At 40.8% G+C, this 14,386-nt stretch overlaps 1 protein-coding gene across 2 annotated transcripts in view; it reads left to right on the forward strand.

The window, feature by feature from the left end:
* Positions 1 to 14,386, forward strand: part of agmo (alkylglycerol monooxygenase) — a 199,458-nt gene that overhangs the window by 90,191 nt on the left and 94,881 nt on the right. For both annotated transcript variants that reach the window (XM_062539691.1, XM_062539689.1), the window contains exons 5-6: positions 1,557 to 1,652; positions 10,701 to 10,767. In XM_062539691.1, the coding sequence (XP_062395675.1) occupies positions 1,557 to 1,652; positions 10,701 to 10,767 (163 nt within the window). The remainder of the gene's footprint in view (positions 1 to 1,556; positions 1,653 to 10,700; positions 10,768 to 14,386) is intronic.

The following is a 14,386-nucleotide window of genomic DNA, read 5'->3' on the forward strand; positions in this document are numbered from 1 at the left end:
CTCGTCGAACGAGGACGCATGCAGCCGTGAACGTCACTGCTGTTCATCTGTCAATCATCACGTAAAGCCCGCCCTGACAATGTGATTGGTCCGAACAGATCTGTATCTTGAATAGTAGCAGCTGAACGGAGCAGTGCCAGACCGAAGTTCCCTGCAGAAAAAGAATGTAGGCGGGGCTAAACTTCGGTCTGGCATCCAGGCTATAGCACCAGTGGGGTATACTACGAATCTTGCTGAACATAACCAAGCTCTCTTAGGATAACCTGGATTGCTAAAAACGAAAGTCGCAATCAGAGTTGAGTGGTACTACGAAACTCACTCACGGATGAATTTATCAAACTAGGCTTTCAGCTCAGATCTGTGCGCGTTCTCGTGGTTGGGGTGACTTTGACCAATCGGGAAACGTGGAAATGCACAAGACCGCCTCGGTTTAAAAACGATTACTTCCGCATTTATGAGCGGTAGCAAAATCTAGGGTGGTCTTTTTTAGTGTCTAACCTATAACATCAAAAAATCGATGGTCATCAGATATTGTATGCTATGCATGTCCATAAAAGTGATATATCTGCATGCGCAACATAGTTAAAGCGCCTTCGAGTTTCAAAATGTTTGAAGAGGCGGGGCTGCTCCAGTAGATGCGATGACAGATTCTCACACGTGAGATGACTTCGTTTTTCAAGATAATTGATTGGTCACTAGTCAGTAGGATTAGTTAGAGGGCGGTGATTTTTCACGATTTGAGCTATAACTGAGCACATAACCTGCTTCCGACCAGGTTTGGTTGCGAGCATAAGATACCATGGTGATACAGCGACGCTAAAACAAATCCACTTTCGTATGACAGCATACCCTGGCTTTAAGCGCAACATACCTCGCTAACCCACTAATCAAGATTCGTAGTATACTCCACAGGTCTTGTGAAGCTGTGTGTTGATCAATATAGCATGAAATATGAGTACTTTAGACCATTATTTGCCAAGGTATGCTCATGCGTTTTTAAAATGCCCTAGGACTTTTGATTATCCAAAATGCATACTGACAATCAAACAAGACATAGTAGATTATTCTGAAAAATCTGAAACCATACAGAGTGTGCAATGATTTTACATCATTGAAAGCAGGAAGTCCTATTCATGGGTTTCATTGAAATCCGTATTTCTCCCATCTTAAAGCAAACTGAGGGAATGATGCACGACCATTCAAAAACATGACTGGTTTTCTAAAGATACAAAGCTTGAGTGTAAGCTTAAAGGTGTCCCTTTAAGCTTACACCGCTCTGCCTGTCATCTTTTGTCTGGTGTGTCATTTGTTATTTTTTAAATGTATGTGTCATGTCTCAGTGTCATGGGTATTTTATTTATCTTATCTCAGTCAATCGTTGATTCTTTTACAGGAGTAATTATGACCATAAGACCAATGATTGCTGTCATATTATGTTTCCATTGGAATCTGTTTGCAGCTATATAATTTACTATAATTCACATACCATAATTATTAATATTATTAAGAATCTTAAGAATGTGTAAGTTCACAAATGTTTTTTTTTTCATCTTCAGGTTTTTTATCTTCCCATGGCTTTGGCCATTCCCCCTTCTATGTTTGCTGTTCATGTGCAGTTCAACCTCCTCTACCAGTTCTGGATACACACAGAGGTGATTATTTTGGCCCATTATAGCTATATACAGACAAAAATGAATGCAGTACTGTTTAAACCCTTATAAGGGTTACCCTTTCTTCAGACTTCCCCCAAAGTCATGCCTCCAGAGTACAGAAACGGGCAATGCTTGTTCACGAGCGGGAGTGTGGATCAGATTGCAGTTTGACCGATGCATCAGAATCCAATGCATAATATCCTGGAATAGAATATATTCTTTTTTGATCCCGTGAGGGAAATTCTTTCTTTCTCTGCATTTAACCCAATATAACCGAATTAGTGAACACACAGTGAATCACTCACTAACCCAGAGCAGTGAGCTGCCTGCCCACCCGGGGAGCAGTGAGGGGTGAGGTGCCTTGCTTAAGGGCACTTTAGCCGTGGTGGACTGGTCGGGGATCGAACCGGCAACCCTCCGGTTACAAGCCCGAAGCCCTAACCAGTACACCACGGCTGCCCCTCAAGATCAAGATTCATGGATCCATGAAATAGCTGGCCTTTAAAAATATGGGAATGTAACCTATGGGAATGTAACATAGGGGTCAAATACTTATGCTCCCCTAGCATTTAAGGAAGAACATTTATTTATTTACGACAGTTTGACAGCGTTGAAGGTTGAACAGCGACGTTGAAACAACTTTTACTACACCGTCAACCCACGACTGGTTGTTTGCAACTAGCAGCGCTTTTTCAATAATGCAACAATTGGGGTTTCATTAAGTGTAACCCTACCTTACACCACCGAGGTGAAGTTGGTTTGATATTGAATATTCGGATATTCGACAGATATTGAAAAAATAAGGAACGGTCTCTTTTGTTCAATACCTCCTAGTGACTCCAAACCAATGTAGAATAGTTCTCCTATGTTGCACCAACCAGGCACACCTTTTTTACACCAATTGTATGCAGTGTTACAACGAGGCCAAGTCCACCCCGACAAACCACGAAAATGACCAAGACGCTTCAATACACCAAAATAACAAAAGGGGTTACCAAGCTAGCTAAAACCTAAAGCTATGTTGTCTAGGGGTTCTAGAAATGTGCATCTCCGTGGAGGAGCTGCAAGAGTGGGCTTGCTCACCAGGGGGCAGTGATGTAAACGCCTTAACAGTCCCCCATTCATTTCAATGCCTCTGGTGGAGCATGGCGGAAATACAAGGTGAATGCAATGGGGGTGCGACTAATGAGATAGGCCTGGAGCGTAGCCCACCAATCCGCAGGAGACCGCACCGGCAAACACAATCTTTTAATCCCGACGGACGAATGGCCAGCCCAAGATCCAGTCTTCAAGTTCAAGTTTTATATGTGACGACGGTAGTCCAAACGAAAAGTCCATAAAAGTTCTGGAAGGTCGCAGTCACGCTGCTCTCGGGAACAAACCACACTCATAGGAAAAAACGCTTCGCTTGATTAGCCACCTGTTTCACACTTTTCACATCCTTGCGCGTCAACGCTCACTTATCAGCTGACGCTCCCAGGCCTCCCCAAATCAGTATGTGTTTTTCCCTGACTGCGCTACTACTTAACGATATACTTAACAACAGTCTATCTGTATGATTTTTTTTTTAAGGAAAAGCCATTATTTCCTATGAGAAATGGTCTCTTTATTCAAAAAACCTCCCAAGCCATGTGACCTAGTCACTCCAAACCACCTTTTTTCAAAGCAATTGTATGCAAACTCTATTTTATACGAATATATTAAGGAAAATTAATTATTTTCTATATGTAACAGTCTCTTTTTTTCAATACCTCCCAAGCAATGTGACCTAGTGACTCCAAACCAATGTATAATAGTTATCTTATATGGGGCTAGTCAGACACACCCTTTTTCAAAACCATTGTATGCAAACTCTATTTTATATGAATATTGGAAAATGCGGTAACACTTTATATTAAGACACACATAATCACTATTAGTTAGCTGCTTACTAACATGTGTATTAGTAGCATACTAACCATTTGTTAGTCATTATAAGTCACTAATAACCTTACTTTGCAAGATCTTATTCTACCCTTACTAGACTCTTAATTAAGAATTCCCCCTAAGTGGCCCTAGCTGTGGCGCAACTGGCTGGGGCACCTTCACCGCACACCGATGACGCGGGTTCGATTCCCGCCCCTTGGCCCTTTCCGGATCCCACCCCGACTCTCTCTCCCATTCACTTCCTGTCATTCTCCACTATCCTATAACATTAAAGCCATAAAAGCTCCCAAAAAATACATATATATATATATATATATATATACAGTATATAAAAAAAATCCCCCTATGTAAACTCCTAATTACCCCTTATTCATAGTTATTAAGTAAGTTGTTGCATATGAATTATGACTTAAATATACATGGCTCAGTATGGGGCTTGTAAGGTGGTAGTACCACAAGAACAGTCATTCACCCCTAATAATACTTATCAAAGATGGTCTATTGGGGAAGACACTTTGGACTCTGCATGCACAGTGACAAGTGATTACATACACTTTTGTGTTGAGGCGACAGTCTCCACAAAGACAGTAAAGGTGTATCCAAATAATAAAACCTATATAACCAAGGACATTAAAGTGCAACTGCAACCCATAACTCCATCCACTTCACATTTCTGAAAAAGGCTTTCAAAATGGGCGGGATGTTCTGAAATTTAGAAGGGAGTGCAGCACTGCTGCAGCCAATCAACCATGGCGTTTTCATGTAAATCTGGGAATGAGCGCTGCAGACATGGCTTATAACAGGTAGGCTATATCAGGGCAGCAGGTGTTAGGCCGTTTCATTCCTAATTTGTAACGACCCGGTGATGTAGATTCGCCAGAGAAGTACAGGACTATGTCAGCATTCCAATAGCATTTTGGACCAATATGCCATGGCATGTTTCAACCTGTAGAAGGTGCGGAGAGCTATATCTCCAATACAAAATCATACGAAATGTTACTTTTCTCGGGAAACACGATTTTTGTCAATATTAACCCTGGTAATAGTGTAGTTCACCACTTATGAGTAATTTCAATCAATCAACAGCTCAAAAAACATATTTTAGGGTGCAGTTACACTTTAAACAGTTGATAAATCAGAGAAAGCAGGCTTTTCATAATAAGGACACAGCACAGTTCAAAGGAATAAACAAAGAGTTGAGGAAGCAAATAAGGAAGTCAAAAGAGGCCCACAGAAAACACTTGGAGGAGCTGGCCAGATCAAAGGACCCTAGGAGACTGTGGAGTACTATGAAAACCTTGGCTGGGATGTCAGAGAAGCCACGATCGCTCGTCGTACAGGATGAGTTGGCTACCGCAGAAGAACACCTTTTTCTCTCGGTTTGAGACCCCGGGGGGGCGGAAAGAGCTGCAGGGACGTTCTGAGCTCTGTCCCAGTACAGCCTGAGGATGCAGTAATAATCTCAGTGACACAAGTAGCCAGAACTTTTAAACATCTCAATGCACGGAAGGCTTCTGGACCAGAAAACATTAGTGGTTTTGTTGTAAAGACTTTCAGTGAGGAACTGGCTATTGCATGGCAGCCTATATTTCAGCAATCACTGGACATGCATACTGTCCCCACAGCCTGGAAAACATCACAGGTAATTCCACTCCCAAAGAAAACCTCAGAGCTGCCAACTCTCACGCTTTCGGCGTGTGACACACGATTTTGCCTGTTTACACACGCACTCACGCCATACATCCATTTTCTCACGCAATACAAAATCTGATTTTGGGCTGAGACTTGTTTGTTTCTTCTAAAACTCCCCAACGGTATATGGTGCTAAGAAGCGCCACTGTAGGCCTACAGTCGGCTAACCCTATTCGTTGCACATCCAAGTTTGCGACAGAAGGAGACACCCGCGGGAGAAAATCACAATCTGGTCAGAGTATATTGTCACACTTTTGTGCACTGTTTTGTTTGCTGGAACGTGTGGATAAATAACTTCTGGAGAGAGCCAAATCATAGTGCTCACTAAAATCATAAAGGAACATTGCAAGACACTCATCTCTTATATGATCCCTGAAAGATTTTCTTCGACTTGTTAGTGTTTTGAACATTTATTTGATCTAATGACACAGAAAGCAAAATTAATTGCATCCACATATCCTTGTCATGCATCTTTTATTTCACTGGCGTAAAACAGTGAGATAGAAAGCTACCGCACGTAGCCTATTTCTTAAAGCGACAGGCACTCAATGGCCCAATCCCAATGTCCGGACTCACGAACTCACAGACTTTGGTGCGCGTTCTCACGAAATTCGTAAGGGTTTAGGGCTGTCCCAATGTCGAATTACAACGGGCGGGAGGGTTTGAGTACAGACTTACCGAGCCCTTTCCGTGAGTCTGCATCGGTGCAGACTTAACCTAAGGGAATTACCCACAGTTCAAAGTGTTGTGACGTTTACCGCGGAGATCATAGATAAATCCGGAAATGAAGGTAAACAACAGCACGCACGACACACGTGCATGGTGCAAATGTTAGCAACGTCTTTGTTAGTAAACATCGCCAAGGTACATGTGATCTCGTGAAGTGCTGTCCCAATCCCAAATACCTATCTGAGCCTATGTGGCCTCACACACTCACTCACTTAGCACCTGAGATCAATTAAGTCTGTGAGTCTTTAGTTCTTAGTCTTTAGGGCTGACATTGGGATTGGGCCTATTACACACACCACTAATGCACACTCAATTAGATCTAGGCCTACACACCATTTAAAAATAGGCCTACAGTATGAGTAAGTGTAATAGTCTTGAAATCAATGCACAAATGACTAAACATTTTTAGCTACTAATAATTATGCAGATTGTAAAATATAACATTATCAATAAAATATGCACAGTTATGAATTCTAAAATATATGATATAGAAACATATGACTATCATTTTCTCTGTGTGTGGAGGGTTGAGTAGAATCTCAGATGGCCACTGGTGTGAATGATCACACAATATTCAGTATTAGGTTACTGATGATTAAATCACCAAATACACTAAAATTGTTTTTTTTAAAAAGCATCGAAAAAGTATCGAAATCACAATTCTTGACTTAGTATCGGGATCGAAACAACAATTTTGGTATTGCGACGAGTGCGGTAAAAACTTTTGGTCACCCCCGACAGAATCTCACTCCAAGGTTTTTTGAAAAGTTGGCAGCTCTGAAGCCTGTCTTAGTATAGAGAATGTAATGATTACTGACCTGTGGCTTTGACACGCTGCCCATGATAAACTTCAATTAAATTACCTAAATCAAATGAACACTGGCCAATTCTCTAGCTGATCTTGAGAGTTTTATCGATCAACTTTACAACATGATGTCTAGAAAAAAACAACCTAAAAGATCTAAAGCTGAACTCTCAAGTACCGGCGAAAGCCAGACGGAAGGCTTGACACCAGCTGACCGCGCAATGCTCGAGGCTATGCATGAACAAATAAGCCAATTGAAGAAACTGGATTTATTGCAGGACATGATTCGAGATATTGCCTAGGACATAAACTGAAGGGCTTGAATTTCTCCATGTTTTTTTTTTTTAAACCCCTTTTTATTGAGAAATATAGGTTATAAACAGAGACACATCAGTACAGTTACATGAGTTTTTCTTTTTTTCTTACACACAAAAACAGCCCCCCTCCCCATCCCACCCCGACTGGACCAAAAAAAAAAAAAGTTAACAATACAAACAATTATACTGAAAAAACATACTTGAAATTGAAACATGAATACACAAATATGATATCTGCGAAGGATGGCACGCTTTCACAACTATGTCATGACAACTATTATGGATTAATAGTCAAGTGCTTATAGTGTAGTTTGAATATAAAGTGGGGGCAGTCATTGTCAGCCAACCAGGATGTCCGCTCACTACATGGGTAGGGCTTGGAGGTTACTAAAGTACAACATTAGTGATCCCCACACTGAGATGAATTTGCTAGAACCTCTGATTGTGAATTTAATCTTCTCTAGATGTAAAAACAACATTACATCTTTAAGCCATTGTGTTGCAGTGGGTGGGGCGCTTGATTTCCAAAGCAGTAAAATTTGCCTACATGCCAATAAAGTTACAAATGCTACGATGTTGAGTTGTTTTCGTGTCAAGTTTGTTTCTTCACCTGGTACACCAAATATGGCAATCATAGCACATGGTGCTAAAGTCGTCCAAAGAACTTCAGATAATACATCAAATATTGTTGACCAGTATCCTACTAGTGTATGGCATGACCAAAATATATGTGTCAAGTCAGCTACATTAACATGACATCTTACACATTTGCTATCTACATAGGATAGAATGATGATATATTAGCTCTACACCAATGTAGGCGATGTACAACCTTGAATTGGATTAAACCCAGTCTCGCACAGGAAGTGTTATTGTTCACTCTTGTTAGGGCTGTAGTCCATACCTCTTCTGATATTTCAGTTCCAAGTTCCTTTTCCCATGCATTTTTGATCTTGCCTATCTTAACATTATCAAGTAACATAATCAATGAATAGGAATGTGCCGTAAAACCTTTCAACCAGGAAGGAACTTCCAAAAGTGAGTCCACTAGGGACTTTGTTGGGAGAGCTGGGAAGTGTGAGCTATTGCTTTTAGCAAACTGGCGAGCTTGAAAGTAACAAAATAAGTCAGTTTGTTGAAGGTCGTACTTGGAAATCGAATCATTAAAGCTAGAAAATATCCCATTCCCGTAAAGATCACTAAATCGAATTTCTCCATGTTTGAGCAATTCCCCCGGGAAATAGACCTCTGAAGTTCACCTACAAAATAGCTGCCATCTTTGAGATTAGTCTTAAATGCAGACGTTTTCCTGAACACACTTTTGTCCTCTGCCTTCTTGTGCATACTGTGATCTCCAGTACGTGAAGTCGGCACACTTTAATTTTTGCTACCCCAGAGCTAACTGGCTAACTAACTTAATGGCAAGTAGCAAAAATCAAAGTCTGCCGCCTTCGCGCACCGGAGATCACAGCATCTTCTCAAAGGCAGAGGACAAAAGTGTGTTCAGAAAAACACCTGAATTTCCGATTTTGTCATCCCCGCGAGACTTTAACAGGTGTGATCCTCAAAATCCCCATGTTAATTTCCCATAGGAAAAATTGTCAGATACCGTATCTCCTTATATGGGCAAAGATGGCAGCTTTTTTGTAGGCAAACTTCAGAGGTCTATTGTTGAGACAAGAAAGGTCCTCTATCCTACCATGAAGGAATACAAGACGCAGAAAGTTAAAGCGCGTTTGGATAAATTGTACGTCAATGACGCGCTATGCAGAGACTCAAAAGTGACAACATGGTTGTGAGTACATAACTTGTTTTCATTGCAGAAAAGTGACTCAATCATCTCATTTCATATTTTCACTATTTGAGCAAGTTGTTGAAGACTGATGCTCTAGGCTAAATCTTGTGTTGGAGGCCATTTAGCTATACTTCAGTTGCTAGGTTACGGGAAGGCTGGCGAGACTGATGCCGCTCTATCTGGCATGTTATTGTTTGACACTTTTAAGAGTTTTATAATTTCATGTCAATATTTTCCCAATCAATATATAGTATTATTTAGTGTACATATTTCGCTCTTTATTTTTGTTATTTTTATTGCATTTTCCGGCGTGGTAACAGTAGCCTAGGCTATATTAGAAGAAATTGCTGTATCGGCTGTTACAGTAGGCTATAGGCCTACCAGAAGAACGGTCATCGGCGAAACAGTATAGGCCTACTGCGCCGCTTGCCTGCGTGACTGCCTGTCTCTCTGCCTGTCCGGTCTTTGTGTGTGGTGGATCCTGCACGTCCTGGCCTAGGAGAAACAACACCCAGCCTGGCCTGAAAAGAGTTCTCACTGCGAGTTGTGCTGCATCGAGCTTGTGGCTGTTTTTTCGAATTTTTGGCTGCACAGTGTCTCTCTCCCTCCCCATCCTGTCGGCTGAGATTGCCTTGTTAGTCGGTGAACTAGCCGTGGGAGATCGAGGCTTTGTGCTGTGTGTGCCTGAATAGCTATCCACATCTGCAGCTCCACAGCTACATGGTCGGATGTCGTTATACCGCAGAGCAACTTAGTCAGCACGCCTCCTTCACCACTTCCATCGATGAGGATGTGCTCCACCTTTGCCAGGCTGAAGGGATCCTTCGGAGGAAGCGCTATGTGCACAGAGGGTCACGCCGCTCCTTCACCATCCATCAAGTGACGGAGGATGCCATCCCGACTCTGCAGTCTCGGCCCACTCCTGTTGGCAACTCTGCACCCCGCAAGAAAGGCCTCCACGAACACCTCATCACCATACAGACGCCTGTTGCCGCTTCTGCTGCTGCTGCTGTGCCCGACACTGTTACCACTGACTCCGTTGAGGAGGCTACTCTCAGCCGGATCCCCCCCCGCGGCCGCAGTTCTCCCTGTCCACGCCAGCGTGGAGCGAACCGAGGGTATCTGTGGCCTCTGCGTCGTGCCCTCTTGTCAGCTGTTCGCCCTGACCCACCGGCTCTTCGTATCAAACTGCTTGGCTGAATGGGTTGGGGCAAAGAATAGTCCCTTGGAGAGGACTTGAACACTCTCCTCAGACAGGGCCTTGTCAGAGATGTTGATTAATGCTCGTGCCTGGTTCTGCTCCTTGTCCACCTGGGTTCTTTGTTTCCTTCTACCCCTCCATGTTCTCCTCTGCCCCTGCCTCGTCCACGTCCGTGTCCATGTCCGCGTCTCAAGGCACTGCTTCCCCTGTTGGGATGTGTTTGAACAGATTGAACACCAATTGGTTTACTTAGCATCTACAGTATGTAAACAGTTTGGTTGAAGTTTTTAACAGATTAATTTCAATCTGATTGAAATGAAAAGTGTCCATGTAAACGCAGCTACTGTCATTTGTTGATCCACTTGAGTTGTCCGTGTGTCTTTTCACCAAGTTGCCCTAAACCAGAAGTGACTGCAATTATATGCCTATTATCAGCAATTTATCAGTTTAGTTGCACATATGATTTACACAAGCCTCTGATGAAATTGTACGCATTATAAAAGAAATTGCACAGATGTAGAAAAATATGTTTACTCACTGCAAATCATAGGTTTTTTTTGTTGTTGTTTGTTTTTATGAACAGTTGGTGCGAGATCTTGGCATCCTTGAGTTGGTGTTAAACACCCCCAGTCACCACCGAGTTCATCATGGTATGTCTAGAATATGCATGAAATGCATTATATTGCACAATTTGCTCATGCCAATACAGACAATTGTGTTAAAATCAAATGAATGCTAACTTCATATCTTTGACGTGGTTAGAGAATTAATTGTTATTCTTAATGTTTTTATCCAGTCACATTTTTGCATTTACATTTGATTAATTTAGCAAGTGAGTGATATTCAAGCTACAATGCAGAGGAAACTATTTATACAACTACTACCAGAGGATGAGAATTTTAAGTGCTGGTCAAAGTGTACTTGTCACAAGGGTCCACTGGTTGGGTTGCACGTGACCAGGCAAAGCGTACCAAGTCAAGTCAAGTCAAGTCATGTTTATTTGTATTTTCATACACAGAGGTCATTCAATGGGCTTTACATAAGCAAAAAACAAACATTAATAACAGATAAAAACATAGATGGGCAAAGAGTAATAGTAATAATAATAATAATAATAATAATAATAAAAAAGATCCTAATAAAAAATTAAAAAGAAAGCATAAATCAAGGTAAAATCAATAAAGAATAATTACCATTAAAAAACTCAAGGTGGAATAATTAAAAGACAGTTAGCAGAAAGCATCTGAAAACAATTTGGTCTTAAGTCTAGATTTAAAACAGGCTGCAATTGGGCCCTTTTTAATGTCATCTGAAAGGTGGTTACAGAGCTGAGCTGCATAGCAGCTAAAAGCTGCTTTGCCATGTTTAGTTCTAACAGAAGGTTTTACTTAGAGATTTTTCTCCTGAGACCTGAAAGGACGAGAAGGTGTGTATTTACTGCTGAAACATGTATTTAGGTATTTAGGTCCTGCTCCATTTACTGATTTATAAACAAGCTGTAGTGCTTGTTGTTTGGCCTACCAATATGCAGGGAATATGGTGGGCAGACAAATGACTCCAAGACAAGGGATTAAACTCTTATTTCAGATTTTATTAATAAGTTATTTTTCATTAGCCAATGTAATATTAAAATAATGTCATGACCATAACAAACAGTTTATAATTCATCAGAATTGCAACCACACAATACATCTAATACAGTTCGTCCAATAAAAGTAGTCCGAGCAGTAAATTCAGGAAAGTGAATGGGTGGAGGGAGGGAAGTGCATGTTAAGCGTGTTGAGCTGTTAGAAGTATTAGGAGAGGAGGTATTCCTGGAAGAGTTGGGTAATGCTTATTTAAGATAGAGAGGAACATTGCAACTTGGGGGGGGTGGGAGGGCATGATGAATTTGCCACCCATTGTTAGTTAGGCCAGAGTAACCACAGCAACGCTGTTAGTTCAATGCTGCAATCAGACATATGGCTGCAAACTGTCAGAGCACGTTTCCTGTCTAGGATATGCAAATTAACTTGAATGGGCTTTTTGAGTGGGCCTAAGGCAGGTGAGAGGACTGAAAATCCTAGGATTTTCTTTTATTGTTTTTACAAACCACCATCGATACATTTTCTTGTAAAACATATCATCATCATCATCATCATCATCAACCATTTTTTATTCAGGGAGAAATTGACTGAGCATCAAGCTCTTTTACAGCAATGCCCTGAGTGAGAAAACATACAACAACAATAATCAAAATAACAAAACAAGAATAATAAAAGATACAAGAGGCAAATAACAAAAATAATACATGAATAATTAAGAAATAATAATAATAAATATAGCCGCAAGCGGCAATGGCGGGCCCGAGCACCTGCGGTGCGGACCGGTGAAATTTCGGAATCAAACAAAGCAACACGCACTTGTTGGTTGCATGAGCAACACACACGCCCACCAAATTTGGTTAGTTTTCATCAATGTATGTGTCAACCACAGCAGACAACAAGCTGGTGCTATAGAGTCCCTAAGCCACACCCTATGCCAGAGCTCTGTCTCTGACTAGCAGTAGCAATAACACACAAGCCCACCGAATTTGGTCAATTTCCGTGAATGTATGTGGCAGTGGTGGACGAAGTACATTGATTATGTACTTAAGGCGAGACACTACAGGTGAATAGGGAAAAAATTGAAACTTAAAGATATCTTCATGAAACTTTACCAGTTGAATACTCACATGAATAGGAGAAAAAAATGTATTGCAAGTTTTCTTTAATGTAATGTTTAAATATGCAAATTAGGCTATATCTCATTAAATATGCGCTAATTTGCATATATTTTGATGCGAAGGATCTGACCATTGGAAAAAGCCAGGTTGAAAATTATTTTTTTGTTGTGTTCATATATCAAATAAAAAAACATTTACAGAGGGGATTATGAATATCTTCTTTTGTTTTCCAGTAAATCAGAAAATACTGCCAATTGGCTTAAAAAGTGGATTTTCGCCCTATTTTTAGGCATAAAAAGTCATGTAAATCATGCCAAGAATGCTATATCAACAAATCCCTCTGTAAATATCTTCCAAATATAGTTAGGAATAAGACTGGAAAGTTTGGTGTATGTAGGTGCTGCAGAAGTGGAGATCCTTTGCATGGCGTGTGGGGAAAAACTCGTTTTGAGAAAACAGCCTTGAAACACAGCCAATGAAATGCGTTCTCAGCTTAGACTCGTCTCTGAACTTTCGCGATTGGTTGCTAATACAAAGGAAATGCCCATATTTGGATAGCATAGCGTCTTGTAGGAGACACAGGGCTTTCCAACGGTATCAGACACGATATGATTTGGATCACGTTCACGGTAGTACATGACACTTTCGAATGGGAACTTTTGGTAAAATTAGGAGAAATATATAGGCGCGAGTAGACAAAATGTCATGAAATAAACACTTAAATGTGCAAATCGGACTTTGTTGTTGTAGTAGGGTGGTAGAATACATGCTAAGGTAGCAAACTAGCACAAAATCTCGAAATTGACTGATGCTAAAAAAAACGATGTTTTCACCTGCCGTGTCTCGCCTTAAGTGAAAGTATAGATACCTTGTGTCAAATATTACTTGAGTAAAAGTGAAAGTACCCACTTTGAATTTTCACTTAAGTAGAAGTATAAAAGTATTTGCCTTCACATATACTTAAGTATTAAAAGTAAAAGTACTTCAATGAATTATGGTTCTAATGGCTTAATTATAATTATAATTTATCATTTCCACATCAAAGCATGCTGTAGTTGCCTAAAAAAAGAAATATAAAATCATCATTTGACAATTGATCTTAATGCCTTAATTAAAAAAATGAGTAAAAATCAAACTGCAAACAAACAGATTGCCATGGTAGTTTTTCCAGTAGGCCTATTAGCCTGCCTGTTTGATGCTCATTGAGCTCAATGCAGGCCTATACTGGAAAAAGCACCATGCCAATCTCTAGCTGTGGTGAAGGGTATGATGATGTGGGGCTATTTTAATTCCAACGACCAAGGGAATGGGAAAAGGGAATTTATCAGGATGCATATATCCTGGATCCATGAAATAGCTGTCCTTTAAAAATAAAAATCTACCTGCCCCTGTGTTAAATTCCCATAGGGTTACATAGGGGCTCAAATACTTCCTTCCCCCTAGCATTTAGGAAGAACATTTATTTATTTACGATACATTCTTCAATCACAAAGAGAATTGGTGTCCTTAGCCCCCCCCCCCCCCCCCCCCATTATGATAATAATGACAACGTAATTTTGTTGTAG

This window comes from Sardina pilchardus, chromosome 6 (genome assembly GCF_963854185.1).
Source record: "Sardina pilchardus chromosome 6, fSarPil1.1, whole genome shotgun sequence".
Lineage (NCBI taxonomy): Eukaryota > Metazoa > Chordata > Actinopteri > Clupeiformes > Clupeidae > Sardina > Sardina pilchardus.